General features: G+C 39.9%; 1 protein-coding gene across 1 annotated transcript in view; it reads left to right on the top strand.

Annotated features, from left to right (window-relative positions):
• TYR (tyrosinase) overlaps window positions 1-14,433 on the top strand; it is a 55,977-nt gene extending 41,544 nt beyond the window's left edge. Inside the window, exons 4-5 of the mRNA XM_085304374.1 lie at window positions 5,583-5,764; window positions 14,210-14,433. Coding sequence (XP_085160500.1) covers window positions 5,583-5,764; window positions 14,210-14,433 — 406 coding nt within the window. The remainder of the gene's footprint in view (window positions 1-5,582; window positions 5,765-14,209) is intronic.
• The last annotated feature ends 2,208 nt before the right edge of the window (window positions 14,434-16,641 follow it).

The raw sequence follows: 16,641 nt of genomic DNA, 5'->3' as shown, positions 1-16,641 counted from the left end.
TTTTTTTTTACGACAGTAATCGTGGTTTTTATGTGCAAAGTGACTGTCAGGAAGGAATCTTAAGCCACTGAGGCACAGACAGCCAAGGTAATTTACTCTGGCCACCAGCCACAATTGCTCAAAGGGTTAATTTGGCATTTGGAAGAGGGTGCTAAAAATTAAAGATACCATTTCTGAATGTCTCTTTTTTTCAGTGTCTGACCTTGTACTGAAATGAGCCCCTTGATAATCAGGCTTTGTTTTCYTCAGTCCAAGCAGGATAGTCCACTCCAACGGATTCCCTCCCTCTTCCAAATGCTTACTGATAGCTGATCCCAAGCCCTGAATATTTTAACCCTGGGAAGAAGATAATGAAGGAATTGGCTTAGAAAAAAAGTCTTCGGTGTGTCCCCTCCCCCCCCGACACACACACACACACACACACACACACACACACACACGGGGGCAATTTTGTGTCCCTAAGTTTGTTTCTTCTTTTCTGGTAACCTGTTGGTAACCTTTGTTTTTCACACAGTAACTATTCTTCCTTTTCCTCCTCCTCCTCACTGTTAATAAGAATTTATGGTCTATCTCTGTTAGATTCTAGGTCATGTTCTCCCTGTTCTCATCCCCTGAATCTAATTCACAAAGGCTTTTGATTAGCTCTTCTCTTCTTTCCTTTATCCCACCTTATATTTCTCAACACCCTCAGGTCCCATCTGCTCTCTTTAACTCTACCAACATCTCCCAGATGATGTCAGTTTAGCTAGGATTGCAGTGGTAAGAAAAGTCTCCTTGTCTGGAGAATRTCACCCCTCTTGTGCAAAAAACTAATTAACTGCTTGCCCTCTTTGCCTACATTCTGAGAAAGAGTAACCAGGATTGATGTAGGAATTAGCTCCATCACTGAACCTCTGTTTGGTACTATTTTTTTTTTCACAGAAGACATATGGAAGTTGTATATCATGGATCACTGATGGGTGTCTTTTTATTAATCTTAGTCTCACTATACCAAGGAAGTTGTCATTTTTTTTTTTTCAAGTCTTCCTTTGTTAGACTCTCAGGGCTAGGAGAGGCTGCAGGGGTTCATATACACGTTAGTTTTTCCAAGATAACCAAGCAATCCAGTACAGATGGTTCAAGTCTGCCCTTCTGCTTCACACCTGGCTTTCCTACAGAGGACATCATCCCTACGCAGAGGGATCAGGTCGTAAGACCACACCTTGCCTCTCTGTGTGTGCGTGTGTACACGTGTAGTTTTAATTCTGCAATCCTAAACTATTTTTCTAAGTGTGTAGCTACTGGACAAAGTACAGAAAATAAGTATATATTTTCAAGGTACTAAAATGAAGTAACTTACAAACGGTTTTCTCTACAAAAGAAAACTGAAAGCTCTACCAGCGGCGAGTAGATCAATGTCTGATGACTGCAGTACTGAGTTGTCTTTGCCACAGAAAACGGTTATCTGACAGAGCTAGCATTTTTTGTAGWCTAAGATACATGAACAAACTGTCAGATGATCCATGGTAAATGTTCAGATGTGTTCTCTTCGCCTACAGGAAAGGATAGCATTACATGAATGAGAACATTTTTTTTATGTTAACTGCCTTAAATTAAGAGATAGATTAAGAGGGGACAGTTACCACAGATCAGCTGAAAAGCAGTAACTTGTCTGATCTCTAAGGTATCTCTTCAACCAAAAATTAATTCTTTTGCTGCACCTCAACTGAGGAAAAAAAAAAAAAGAAAGAAAATAGTCCTTTTCCTATTCCTCCCAATGAATTTGTAATTCATTGGCCCTAGCATGCTGAAGTAAAAGACAGCGTAATTATTTTTTCCATATCTACAACTGTTGTGCCCAAAGTCTTTTCAGCTAAGGCAAGTCTCCCAGGGACAGAAACACTGTGGCAATGTCACTACCTGACTGATAGCACAAGCCATAGGCTGCATTAGGATTCAAGTTTTCTTTAAAAATATGTGAGGGAATTGACGGCCTCAGTTTGGGAATCTCAAAATATTGCTCTTTGWTATGAAATGGCCTAAGGTCCCAGCAAGTACTGCTTGTACTTCACAACAGAGATATAGCTTAAGTTTGCTCCTTCTCCCCGGCTTTTCCTYCTTACCAGATGCAAGCTGGAGGTTTCTTTTCCCACCCAGCTGGGAAATCAGTTTTACAAGGTGAGAGCAAGGTTCTTTCTCTCATAACTTCTCTTAACTAAGGCAGGAAATATCAATGCCTTTCTTTTAAAAGGATAAAACAAACAGATGAGAATGTAAAAAACATAAGTGATGTATTAGAGCTGTCAGGCTCTAATCACTTTTTCTCCAGCAAAAGAAGAAAAACACAAAGATCCTCAAGAAAATACTGGGCAGCATGCATTACCTTGCCAAGAAAAGGCTAGTTATTGCAAGTCCATCCTGTTGAACAAGAYGGGAATAAGCCTTTAAGTGGAAAGAATGAGCACAACTTCATCCAATCACTTTGTTAGCAAGCAGAATATGATACTAATATCTCATAGTGGCTGAAGAAAAGTCAAGATAAATGCACAAAGTCAGTTATTTAAGAAGAAACAGTGGAAMACATGAGCCTTGAAATCCACAGGGATATTTATGAGACTTCCACAGAGCAATACAGCTGTAGTAGATGGAACAGATTTCAGTAAAGATTGTATGGTTTTATGCTGGTGCTATAGGACTAAGGAGAGAACTGTTCATAAACAGCTCACTAAAATGTGCAGTATAGCTTCTGCATCAGCAGAACTCATCATATCAGTAATTAAGAGCATATGATTGCATCTGGATCTAAGAATCAGCTGCAAGGACAGACAATTCAATGCTGCTGCTGCTAAGAAAAGCTTGGTATCTWATGTAGCAACCACACTGCAAATGAAAGAAACCAAAGTGTATATGTTCATTTCCATAGAAATGCTTTGCATTTCCATTCTATGTAAAAGATTACTAACCTAAGAATTCTTCYTGAAATTGCCTATGAAACTGCAACATTTAAGTCATCCAGATARGATGCTGAATTTCAGGGGATCATATGAACTTATTTCAGTTGAGTGATGGCTTCTCATTCAGAACATTCATCAGCTCTCCAGATTTTCTGAATGTGAGTGCTCAGCCTTCTCTAAAAGGTGTGCCCTAAGAAGCATCTCAGATTGAGCATTCAAAAATTAAGTTATAGAGCACCACTAGATTTTGAAAAACTGATCTAAGTCTTACCTCTGTCTTCTTCCTAAAATGTTACTATATTCCCAGAACTAAAGTGTCTCGTCACTTCTAATGTTGCAGTGCCACAGAGAAGAGCAGTCTCAGGTCCCATCTTCTACAGGTAGGAAAACACACAGATGGGCAGAGTGCCTTACCTAAGGCAAGGGTAAATGCCAGGCTTGGTAAGACTGGAGTCCAGCATCCTCCCCCGTCTAAACTAAGGCCCTAATTTCCTTTATATCCTATGCCTTGTGTAATGATTACTGAATTTCTCTATGCTATTCTCCAAAGMTGTAATCTGATTACAGAGTTTCTGTTCAAACTTTCTTGTGATAACTACAACTAAAACCTTGATATCATTGTTTAAATTTATCCATCTGAAAGCTTCAGCWGAACATTATTATTCTAGTAAGAGTTTCTCTAGACAGGTTTGATGAAATTAACTAAAGAGCCACAAATGAAGAATTTAATCAAGATTAATACCTGCATTGTTAAGGGCTGACAACGTGGATGAATATACTGATGCTTTCATCTATTAAATCTTTTGATCCTAAAAAATAACTAGGATTCTGGCCCCAGTTCTGTTTTGATGAGTGAGARTGAGCAAACTTTAATTTGATGGGAAAGCAGGCTTTTTCTTAACACTTCTGCCCAAAGTTAGGAGATGAAGTCTACCTGCAGAATCACTGGGTGCTCTGCAGAGATCCTGATGCTGTAGAGATCTYGGATTTAGAGTCTGTGTTTCTAAAAGAACATCAATCCCTGAACAGTGGGTTATTAATTACATTGGAGGAGTGTCTGCATCCTCCAGCTTGTGGCCAGTGTTGGGAAGCAGCAAGAGCAGGGCTGCTCCCTAGAGAAAGTACAGTCCCACCACACCTGATCCTGACAAGCAGAGTGGAGTGGTGACAGCAGCAGGTAGTATCAACAGTCCAGTGATTATCAGGCAAAAGCAAGGGAACAAGGCATGTCCAAGGTCAGTCCAAAGTAAATGGGGTTCAAGAATGGGGATGGAGACTGGCATCACCAAGGCATCACTGGGGAAGGGAGTGATGGTCCAAGCTGAGCTGAAATGGGGCTCCTKGGCCATTAGCAGGGTGCAGAGGAGGCCCTTTGCTCGTCAGGGCCATTAACAGCTATTAGTGCCCTCCAGGCCTGACAGCCAGGGCATGAAGCAAGTCCAAAGCCTCTCAGCACCTGTTGAGCTAGAATCTCAATTAAAGTACAATTTACAGGTTTCCTTACACCGTAATTTCCATCTTTCATAACTGGTGGATGAATTTAGTTGTCCCTCCCTGAGCTTGGTGTCAATAATCCGCTTCTACCAAAACCTTCCAAGCAAGCATGGAGCTTCCTTTCTTCATGTGTAGGATATGTACATCTGCTCTTCTTACAGCATCTTGTCATTGTCCTCATTCCAATCTGGCACAGCCACATCATCACTGATGAGGTGAAATCACAGTGTGAGCAGCAGGGGATTTCAGGAACAAAACTGGGGAATTGAAAAAAAGTGAGAAAGTGAAGAATTGAGCAGACAGAGCTCGGACACGCAGGGAGAAGTACTGAGTATGTTTTGGAGGCTGTCACTTTTGTCTTCCAAATACATCTAGTAGCTGATTTGAAAATATTGACAAAATTTTTTTCCCTTTCCACCCTGCAGTGTTTAAGTCCTCTCTCTCCAAATTAAAGAACAGACATACAAACCAGTGCTGACAGACAGCTAAAGACAGAAACCTTTGGCAAGGAAAAATGGAAAGGAGAAGCTGAAGTCAGAGGTATAGGTAACACCTACTGCTGGAGAAAACATCTTTCCTGATGGATGACCTACTTTATCATGTTTCTGGCCTCATCTAGTCTATTCTTTTTTCCTCAGATGTTTTGAACTCCATGGTGATGTTAAACCAAGTACTGTGTAGCCACATTTTAATGGAGGGATGGAAACCTCTGATTATAAATGTAGAGAGAACAGGGGAAAAGGAACAAAATTGAGGAGCTGAAAACAGGACTGCTCAAAAATGGCCATAAAAGGTTCTGAAGAGGAAGGACTGGGATCGTCAATCTTTTTCTCTGTATCCCTCAAAACTATGTGAATTACTGAGCAGAAACTATAGCCAGACCATACTGACACTGTGAATTGCWTTCTGGGATTTAAAAGCATATTCAGCCTCCCTACAGCACTGCAAGCTKTTGCTTTTCATTGGCTTGCATAGGAAATCATAACCGAGGTAACTAATCCAGGACTTTTTGGAAAGTGTTACACACACACAATCACAAGTTAATGTGTGTCAATCAGTCCCCAGGGTTCAAGCCGCACTGACAACTGCTGATATTTTCACAAATAAAATTTCTGCCAGTCTCCACCATTAATAGTCATACTTCTTCTTTTACAGCATTTTTGAGCAGTGGCTAAGAAGACACAGGCCCCTGCGAGAAGTTTACCCAGCAGCTAATGCGCCTATTGGGCACAATCGAGAAAATTACATGGTCCCCTTTATCCCTCTTTACCGAAATGGAGAATTTTTTATTCCATCAAGAGAACTGGGTTATGACTATGAGTATCTGGAAGAACCAGGTAACATTACAATTTTAAGTAAATGTCAAATTTGCTGCTTTCTACCTGAACTATGTCTGTGGAATTATAAGATTAAAAAATCCTCAATAGTTTTATTCCTGATTTTTCCCTGAATATATTCCTACTTGTTTTCATGTTTCTGGTCTTACTATATGTATAATCAATATGATACTATCTGAAAAGTGCAAAACCAAAATTAGTAACTGACATCAATCCTACCTATTCTGTCTGTGCTGTGTAACTACACAGACTCATTAAGAGCAGATTTTGATTCAGTGAATCAGCTTGTGATCAGAGCTAGGGAGAAAAAGGATTGGATTTTGAGTCTGCTATTTGCCCAGRGATGCTGTGCAACAGAGATGGAAACCAGTGGGATTTTCAGATTCTGGACTTTGTTTGAYGGGCAGGCAGATCTAAAGCTCTCCTTTTGGTTTACAAAAGCAATCAGTTTGATCTCCTAAGTACCTGGAGCAAAATTCACCTCTACCAAAGGACAACACAAGGTCTGTGCCRCACTTAAAACTAGGTGATCCACTGACCTTGTGCTTGCCCTATKGTTATTTATATAGAATGAAATTGAATCATTTATGATGCTTTTTCGTTGAATCAAGTGGATTTTGCACTGTTTGCTAAGGGTTTTGACTTGCATTGTTGTTTCATTTTGACTTGAGTGCTTCAGCCATCCTCTCAAGCACAGCAAGAACAGAGGACCCTGGAGCTTTAGCTGATATAGTACTTCAGGTAGACTGAGGTCTTGTGTTCAGAGTAGGGGAYTTCATAATTTCACTTTGGCAATGTACCCAAGTACTCTTATCTAAGAGAAGGGATGCTTTACTTTAAAGATATAAAGTTGTCTGGACAGAAGTTTTCTTAGATGCTCTGGCTCAATCCATTATAAAAATGGACCACTGGAATGATTAGACACCTCTCTGATGTTCAATGCTATCAAAATCTATCCTGGATTTGAGACGGAGTTTTCATCTTTGCAAAACATCRTTGGCAACTGAATGAGTAGGTTACTGGCATGTTTACTTTTCATGATTGAAGTAAAAACTTTCTGTGAAAACATCTATTATTAAGTTAAAAGGCAATTGAGAGCTGAAGGTCGAGTAACTGTATAGCAAAAGCACCAGAGACATTTTAGCAAAACTACATTCTAATTGCTTTTTCATCTTTATCAGACAATAACAGTTCCCAGGGCACCTCTGCTTYTATGAAAGAGTTTGCTTAATGATGAGGATGCATGGTTTCTGCACGCCTGATAATCTATCCAAATGTACATTCAGCTTGTTCATTCGATTCTCTGATTAAGTAAAGTACGGTTTGTGATTTACAGTCATCCAGAAAACATGTTTTTATGATTATTTTATGTATAAGGAAAGGAATCAATAACTTACATGAATAACTGTTAACGTCATTTCATACTACAACACAGAGACAGAAGTCAGTATTTCTTCTAACTTGACATACACAATTTGACCAACCCCAATATTATTCAAACGGAAAATAATCTCAAAAACTCTTAAAATATAATCTCAAAATTAATATTTYGGTTTCATTATTAATCATCTTTCTCCTTTATTCAGATTTCCATATTTTTATTTTGATCATGACTAGAAAAATACGTACCTATTTTTAATGAAACGTGCTAGGTTCCTGAAATCCCATGATACGATGTATAATCTTACCATTAAAAAAAATGCCAAGTATCATTGACAGTCAGAAATAGTGAGGACTGAACCGGTACTGCAAAAGTAAGTAGTAACTAGTTACACTTAACAATCCAGATCTGTTGCCTCCTGGTCTCTTCACTCTTCCTAGGGGAGCATGCAGTGCTTAGAAAATGAAATTGTTATTAAATTCTGCCCATGTTCTTAACACAGACATAAGGAAAGTAGCTCTTTAATTATTTGAAAGATCAACACAAAGAGTGAAATTCAACCTCATTTAGTAAGCCTAGATAATCCTTGGATGTCGCTCAACTTCTTGCTAATCTCACTGAGAGGAAAGAGCTTAAGCTATTTCTCATCCAAAGGAAAGAATGGGTTACAAATGGAAAACGGTCTAGAATTTCAAAATGTAGATAAGGATTTTCTCAGTATTTCAGTGTCTAAATACAAACTTTTCTCTGAATACGAATACCAGGTTCTTGTTAAGAGTAAATAGGAAATTCTTGGTAGAGGAGCTGAAGAAGGAAAGCCTGCCTCCAGCATACTCATGGCAGAACAGAAACATGGGCCTGTGAGTGGCAGCCAGGAATTACAAGGTGTGCAGCAAAAAGTTACAAAGGTAGAAAAAAATAATAGCAGTGAAGATCTAGATGGATGAGCATAGGCAGAATTTCTGCAGATCTTCCTAATGAGGAGGAAGGGTAAAAACAGAAGAATAGGAATGGGTAGAATGAGCAATGAACAAATAAACTAGGTTTTGGTTTTGTTAGGTTATAAAGTGAGTAACTGGAGAAAAGCGACGAAGGCAGCAGTTCTGGGTTAAAGTACAGCAATTTGTAGTTCCATACAGAGCATTATGAGGCTGGTTAYAAAAAATAAAAGTGGGAAAGGATCCAATGAGAAAATGGTATTTTATTGCTAAAGGATACTGTTGTTCTCCCCTGGGGAAGAAGTTGATGCCTAGAGCCCTTTTTCCTACTTAAAAACAAACCAGTGTGGGAGAGTATATGGATATTTTACTTGTAGCTTCATTTATTTTTATACATATGACAGCCTTGAAACAGAAGTGGTCACAAACAGTATATACAGAAATCCATCCTTCAGGAAACAAAGACATGTCAGAGTCTAATTGGCTGGGTGCTGACTTGAGCAGAAACTGAAGCAGACACCCAGCTCTTCCTGAGCTGAACTGTAAAAACTAATAAAACGACATGGCTTGCTGAGGACGAACATTTGCTGGCATCAATAAAAAGGATTTGGRAGATTAACGGCACCACCTAGCAATGGTTGTCAAAACAATATTCTATTGCAGGAGTTATTCCAAGCATTTGCATTGAATGCTCTGGACTAAGTCTTTTTAATTTTTTCGTTCGGATATAGGAACACATAAAACCATAGACACAGCCTGACTTTTCCTCAGAAACKCTCCTTCTCTTAGTGGGTACAATCTGACAACACCTGCAAGTGTGGCTGGATGTTTCACATTTTTTGAAGGAAAAAAGGCAGCTACCTAATTATAAACCCAGGAATCTAACCATCAGCTGCAATTTTTGAACATCTTAATCAGGGAGCTTTGACACTGAGGGCAAAGCAAGGCTAATAGCAGTGTGATTATAACGCAGAGGGCTGGGAGTGGAGCTGCCCTGGCCGGTTGCRCATGCGTGTGTTGCAGAAGGAAAACCCAGATCCAGATTCGGATGGTAGCTCATTTCTGTTAAYAGATCTTCAGCAATTTTGTTGCAAAATGAGAGCCAGGCAATTAGAAAACATAGAAACTGGCAAATAAAATAGATACCAAATGGCACTGTACTACGATGGGGGGGTTCTGCTGAATCTCCGCAYGCAGGAGCATGTGCTGTTGGTACAATGTGAAAGGGCGTTTTGAATTTAAGACTGTAAAATAATGAAATGTGCATTAAAATGTGAATGCTGGGGTAATAGAATGCAATTAAAGGTGGGAGTACTTGCTAAAGACTGGGATATGCTGACTTTGTGAAACACTTGACTAAAAATATTTTTTTTTATAAATAAAAGATGAGAAGAGAGCATCCTGGTCCTRGGGTTTTCCTCAGGCAGAGATAAGGAGGTGTAGAATAAGGTCAAYTAAAAAATAAAGAAAGAACCAAGAAAACAGGATGTAAAAACATATTCTTCAGAAAGCAGAGTGCAAGCAGACAGTTTGGCTATTATGAAAAGATGTTTAGTGGAGGAATATAGACATGGATTTTAAATCTGCCTGTTTGTTGCTTTGTTTCCTCCTTTTCCCTTGAGGCCTAGGAAATCATCTTTCAGTGAATTATTAACACYCGAGTAGCACGTAATGTGATGGTGATGCATATCAGGTATCCTATAGCCAGATTTCACCTCCTTTTTGAGAGATTCATATAAGCAAACTGTGAAAGAGCAGTTATCAAGTGCAAGTGTTAACTCAGGTTATCCAGTAACAACAACCGCAACAACAACAACAACTTGTGTTGCTCTGTAAATATACCCAGGAATATTTGATTTCTCTCCTTTCAATACAGCAAAGTAATCCATTTCTGCCTGTAATCCACTCTGCGGATGTGTCAGCTCTGCCGGTGAGTGGGTGGGAATGCACAGCAATGCTACTGTGCAGAAGTAAGAGGCAGGGATGACTCTAGCCAACTTCAGCACTGAAAAGTGGATTATAAAATTGATTATAACATGCAGAAAGGGTCTGATTCTCACCATTTCCAGAGATAGCCACACAATGAAGGGAGGCAGCAAGGGGATGAATCATAGCTTCCTGAGCTGCCCACCTTAGATTTAAGACAGGACTGAAGAGGAGCAGCTTGAATTTACACCAATAGATATTGTGSTTCTACCATGCACAGCTCATTAACACTCTTTGCACAGAGGCTCTTGCAGTCCAAAGATAGTGGACTGTGATTGAGCATCTTCTCCAGACTTTCTTCCGTGATTATGGAAAGCCTTAAACTGTAAGAAGACAACATTATGAAAGATTTTCCACCCTAGTGAAGTTTGTGGGAGCTGTGAACTTCTCATCATTGAAGGGACAAGTGGTCCTGTGTAAGGATAGACTGAGGATGTCCACAATTTGAAATCTCTCTCAGTTTTTTGATTACAGAAGTCTCAGTGATCTTTCCCATGATCAGCCAAAGAGACACAACATACGAACCACCCACACCAAGCCAAGGAATGACAACAACCAAATATAAAGCACTGTCTTAGCAGGGTGAGAAAAACAAATCTGCAGTCCTGAGCTAGATAAGTTTGTGTTGCCTGAAAGTTTACTTTAAAATCTGGTGCTCATTAATTACACAGATTAGGGGAAGAAAAACACATCAAATGGAATGGTAAGTCTCTGCCAGCATGCCAGTGAAGTGTATGGCAATTAATGAATGAGAGGATATTTGTTTTGTTTGTTTATTCAGCTGGGCAGATGTTTTATTTCTAATTTGTGGAATTTACCCTGGAAGGCTTTGCCATCATCTTAGTTTGCATAGAAGGAATATAGGAAATAGGTACATACTATTTACAATTCTTTTTAAATATTAAGGTGGTTTTGCTCATCCTTGGGATCCATTATATCAATAACATAATTTGAGATCACCACAACAGGAAGATCTTTGGATGCCCAGGAATAGATTAGCTGTAACATGTTCCTTCTGTTTTAATTATGGAGGAAAAGTCCGTATTATTTCCAAAAATATATGAGACACACATGGCTTCACTCTAAAATTACACTGTTGTGTACTGTTGTAACATCAGTAACCTACACAAAATGGACTAATCAGTGATTTGGTGATTAATAGTAAGAAATGATTTGTTGTTGAGCTAAAAATCTCTTCGAGAAGAATTTCAAGAGTTGGATGCTAAGACTGTGGCTGGGGTTAATTACTGTCATTTTTCTGCRGGCGAGAGTAAGATAAGGGATTTCTTGGTATTAGTCACTAATGGAAGGCTAGAGATCAAACACTGACAAAACCTGGGTTCCTCTTGTTTTGTCATGAAGTTATTGGCTGGGAGGGTTGTTTTAATCAATGTTCATGGCACCTTCTGGGGAGGATGACTTCATTTGACTCAAAACACAAATGGCTCCCACAGAGCGGCTAGGTCCTCTACACACTCTCTTAACGCTTTTCCCGGGTTACCATCAGCAAACCGTCGCCGTACTCATGGGTCTAGCACTGGCAGAAACTAAAGCATTATGGCAATGGAGTCCTTGAAATCCCAGTTTGCAAGATTTCTGCTGAGCAGGAAGGCTGGCCAAGCTCACGAGTCCGGGAACAGTCATAGGTTTACTGTTGTGTTACAGTCATACATTTGCAGATTATAGGGAGCCCTGGGATATTCCATTCTCCGGCGCCCCAGAGTTACCATGGTAACTTTAAGATGGGGATGCCAAACATCTTTTGCACAGCAAAAAGAAGCAGAAAACAGACAGTAAGTGGCTGTTGGCTTCAAGTTAATTACAGGAATTGTGTTCAGAGAGCAAGAAAGAGGTATCTTTTACTGAATATCAGGGATATAAAAAAACGGATTAGATTAATCCCTTCTGAAAGGACCTGCCATGAAATGCGACTTATGTCTCAAAGTCATATTACTTTTTACCAAGGAGAAGATAGCTCAGAACTCCAATTAATATTGATGGAGGAGAGAGATGGTTGAAGGACAAAGTATGGATTTAAGAAGTCACTTATAAATCCCTCATATCCCAGATAAAGTTCTGCAAGGAGAACTTTGTGGCAGTATATAACTATCAGTTAACTATCCATTTTATGTCTAATTCAGTCTTGTTTATAATATAACCATAAAAGAGGTAGGTTAAAAAAATGTTGAGGTTATGAAATCAAGCATGAAAAGTTAAAATTTCCAACATTAAACTTGTCCATACAGTCACAATTCACTCTCCAGCCTTATATGTATGCACTGTCTTTAATTACATGCTATTTTTCCCCAGAATTCCACATCATTCATTGCACAGCATGGACAGAATTCATTAAAAATCAGATATCCCTTTCTCCTTAATTTTGGTTTTCTCTGTTAAGTCGTAGGTAGCCAAATGTATGATTTATTGCCCACTCTTAAAACACTTTCCTGAAGACGTTTCCTCTTACACTTTTCCTTTGGTGTCTACCACTGCAGCAGCTGAGTCCTGAAGAAATATTAATTTATATTTGCAATACAAAGGATTTGACTGGCTAGTGCTGTCCTCATTTGACAGACAAGAAATGATGAGGTGCCTTGTACACAGATGCTTGTGGAGTTCACTCTGAAATATTAAGAACCTAAATTTTTGATAATTCTTGGTGTTATATAGCATTTATATGTCTACTGCAGTTAGAAGCAGAAGGCTGAATGGGCAGACTGTGGCAAAACCAACCTCAGAATACAAAATTGGAAAACAAGAACCAGAGCAATAGGAACCACACTTCCCAAAAGCAAAGCGGAGTTGTAGGGGCAAAGCAAACTATATTCAGGCTAAACTGGAATTGTATCTCAAAGAGTAATTCAGACATCAAGTGTTAAGGATTGTTTAAGGGTGCCCAAACCAATATCATCTTCTCAGAGCACAGTGCATTCAAAAGCACATGCTCAGAAGCACCATGCTTCAAGRAGATGCATGGAGGTCACTTTTCTCTGCACCAGTGAAACTAGGAGATGGACAAGGAGACATTCTGGGAGTGTACCACACTAAAAGTGGTTGAGTACACCTACAGGAGTCCAGCTGCGTGACCATTATTCAAAAGAAAACCACAACCTTCCCATAGATGTCCCCTTTTCTTATCTTAATAGCTAGTTACAGATAGTATATGGGAGATGTGGATTCCAGATCCAACTTGTTCTAATGGGACACATACTCCCATTTCTTACATACAAGCTAGCAGGCTGTGGGGTGCGTTGTGAAGAGGTCACACAGCGAAGTGAAAGCCCAGTATGAAAAGGTTTTCATAACTCGTTGGGCCATAGCAAGAAAGTCATACTCTTACAGGAAAGCAAGGAGGTAGCTGATTCTCTAACCAGAGAGAAGCTTTCCTGGAAAGCCCTCCTCCCCCCGCAAAGAAAGAAAGTTCCACCTCTTTCTTCAGGAGTTTCTGGTGTGGAATGTGCCAGAGAATGGTTGTCTACTGCCACTCCCAGCCCAAGAGACATCAAATGAAACAAGCAGGTGGCAGGTTCAAACCAAGTGAAAGGAGGTGGCTCTTCACATAGCATGTAGTTAAGAAAAGGACCTCTTTGGTCCAAGAAGTTGTGATAAACGTTCAAAGAGCAGTTGGACAAGCTGTTGAAAAGAATAAAAAAATCCAGTAGTGACTGTTACGTATGAGGACACCATCCTGGTTCAGGAAATCCCTGAGCTGCAAGCTGGTGGAGACTGGAAGAGTATTTTGTGAAAGGATCTTAATATGTTTGACCTGCTCTTAAACTCTTCTCTAGTACTCTACTTTGGTTGCTGCTGGAAGGATGCTGAGCTAGTGGGACCCTTGGCCATACTGCATCAGTCTGTTCTTGTATTACATTCTCACAGTTTTGATAAAACTATAGAGAATGCTGGGAACAGTAAACTCTGTTCCTGTCTTTGTGTTAAAGATGAGAAAATGTAAACTCTAAGGACTGAAGAGATCTGTTTAAAACTATTTGTGACCTTCAGGCAATTTTCATCAATGTAATGTCTTTTTKCACTTTGAGTCTTACAGTATTAGCCATTACATAATTACTGGCCTCTATAAACTACCTATACATTATGTATGTAAAAGGATCTTTCTTTTTCTGTTTTTTTTCCCCCCAGCACTTGGTTCTTTCCAGGACTTTTTAATACGCTATCTTGAGCAAGCTCGTCAGATCTGGGCCTGGTTACTAGGCGCAGCTGTGATTGGTGGCATAATTACTGCTCTGCTCACAGGGATCGCTCTYGCCTGCAAGAAGAAGAGAAGAGGAACTTCTGCAGAGATACAGCCTTTACTCATAGAAAGCGAAGATTACAATAATATATCTTATCAGTCCAATTTATAAAAGCCTCTGGTAATCCAGTGGAGTTACTAAGGTGCTAATCAAGCATGCAGGGTTTGATTCAGGTTTAYGAATATGTTGTTGAGGTGTGCTGCATAAGCAAGCTGGACGGTATTGTTCATTATGTATCTTGTAACCTCCAGTGTTGTAGTATATTATCAGATTCACCCCTACGAAATTTCCCAGATCTGACRTAAGTTACCATACCACCCAAGGAACCATGTATTTCCCACTTCAGTGCTTGATTAAATGATGTTCCCACAAAACCRGACCGTCTCCACTCTTTTATTTGCTTTCTTACAACTGCAAGCTGCAATCCCACAGCCCAATGCACGTGAAGAAATGCATAGGGCACAGGTAGGTACATGGATTCAGAGAGAGGTGCCTGACTGCAAGATCAGTGCTACACTGTGTTGTACAGAGCCTTTTGCGTTAGTGAGAGAAATGTGCTGTGCCTCCAAGTAGAGCAAATGAGCCATAGACACATTTTTCTTTTAAGGTAGAAGTATTTCCCCTCCAGCTCCAGTAATGTCCTGTTTGTCCTTGATTGAATGCCATCAACAGCAAGGAAGCACGCTCTCAAAAACCACTTCTCACTTGTTTCAAGCATTTTGGTTCATTTTTTTGCTATATCATTTTTAATATGTCTGGGGTTCAAAGGATTTTTTAGGAGAGGAACTCTCTCCTTTAGTAGGATCTCTTTTTCGGAGAGGAAAATAAGTAAGAATATGCATATATTTCTATACAAATAATCTATATGTCACAAAATAAGGTATCTAATAATAGGATGAGTCTGAACCCAAAAGAATACCTGCTTTTGGGGAACGGTGACTCCAACACTTTGGCTTTTAATAGTTCCAAAGCACACCTCTAGTAGGAAGCATAAATTCACAATGGTCCTAATGGTTCTTAAAATGAGGTGTACTGTTAGTCTGGTCTAGAGAAAAAACGTCACTTCCTGATCATCTTTTTTAAAAAAATAACAGATCAGTGAAGCTAGGGCCATGACTTTTGTCCAGCAGAGACCTGCTCTACTCATGGCAACATTGCAATCMTGGCTTATTCCAGGTACTTTTTGGGTGACGGGATCATCTTGAGGTTAAAGTGATAGAATCAGCCTTCGGGGATTGAAGACTCATTCCCAAATCACATAGAGAATTTCTGTGTTATTCTGGACAAATTATCTGCTCAGTCCCCTACCCATTATGTGGAGGATATTCATACTGCTCCTTCTCACAAGGCTTCTAGAAACACTGAACAGTTAGGGGGATGAAATGGCTGAGGGAGGGAAGGCAAGTGGAGAAGAAGGGAAGACACTGCATCATCTGAAAATGGGGGAGAAACAYGTACTTTAACCATGGGTCTAAGCCCTCTTTCTTTCCCAGACAAAAGTGCCATGGAAACTCTCCAGTGAGTTATTTTCTCTCACTGATGCCTGCAGTGAGCATCCTTATGGAGTAGTAAAAGGCTTTATTTTTATACTTTTTCAACTGTACATCTACACGGATTCACTTCCACTTTGGGGGATTGCTTTGGAATTGTCCTCTACACTATAGAAACAGCAATTTTTTACAGAATGGAGGAGACACAAAGCCTKAAGGGGCTGGCATGTCACCTGGGAAGGGTCCTCCCAAAGCAGCTGTTTGTAGAGRGGATGTGCTTCTGTGCTTTCTCACATCAAAGTGTTAATATCCACATACAACCCTCTCCTGATGTGGAAATCYTCTTTTCCATGAGTCAACAAGGAAATCTGCAGTGTCCCAGCCATCCRTGACCGAACATAATAGTCACATAAACAGGCAGAGTGGGAGGTGAGAATAAAACTACCAGCATATTGAACGATCAAGAGAAGAAAGGTCACAAGCTAAACGCTCAAATCCAACCCTATTCCATTCCCAGGGTGTAACTGGCTGACTTGTGCCTGCTGAGTCTGGTCTATCGCCCTCGTTAAAGAAGGCATGGGCTGAGATTGCCTCCAATGCAGCAAAGCACAGGCAGCGGGCTTTGGCTGGGTGAAGGTGTTCTCCTGCGTGAAGGACTCCAGTTCCAAACTCAAAAAAGACCTATATGTATAGGTTTATATATATRTAGTTTATATATATATAAACTGATTGCATGGGACTTTAACCATTTGCTTGGAACKGAGGMGCTGGAAGAAGGAAAGGAACTATATGATGATTATATTTCAAGTAGTCAGTTCAGTCATTTAAT

The sequence above is a fragment of the Rhea americana genome, unplaced genomic scaffold (genome assembly GCF_003343005.1).
Source record: "Rhea americana isolate MKP2758 unplaced genomic scaffold, rheAme1 scaffold_208, whole genome shotgun sequence".
Classification (NCBI taxonomy): domain Eukaryota; kingdom Metazoa; phylum Chordata; class Aves; order Rheiformes; family Rheidae; genus Rhea; species Rhea americana.
This window is presented reverse-complemented; position numbering and strand designations above follow the sequence as displayed.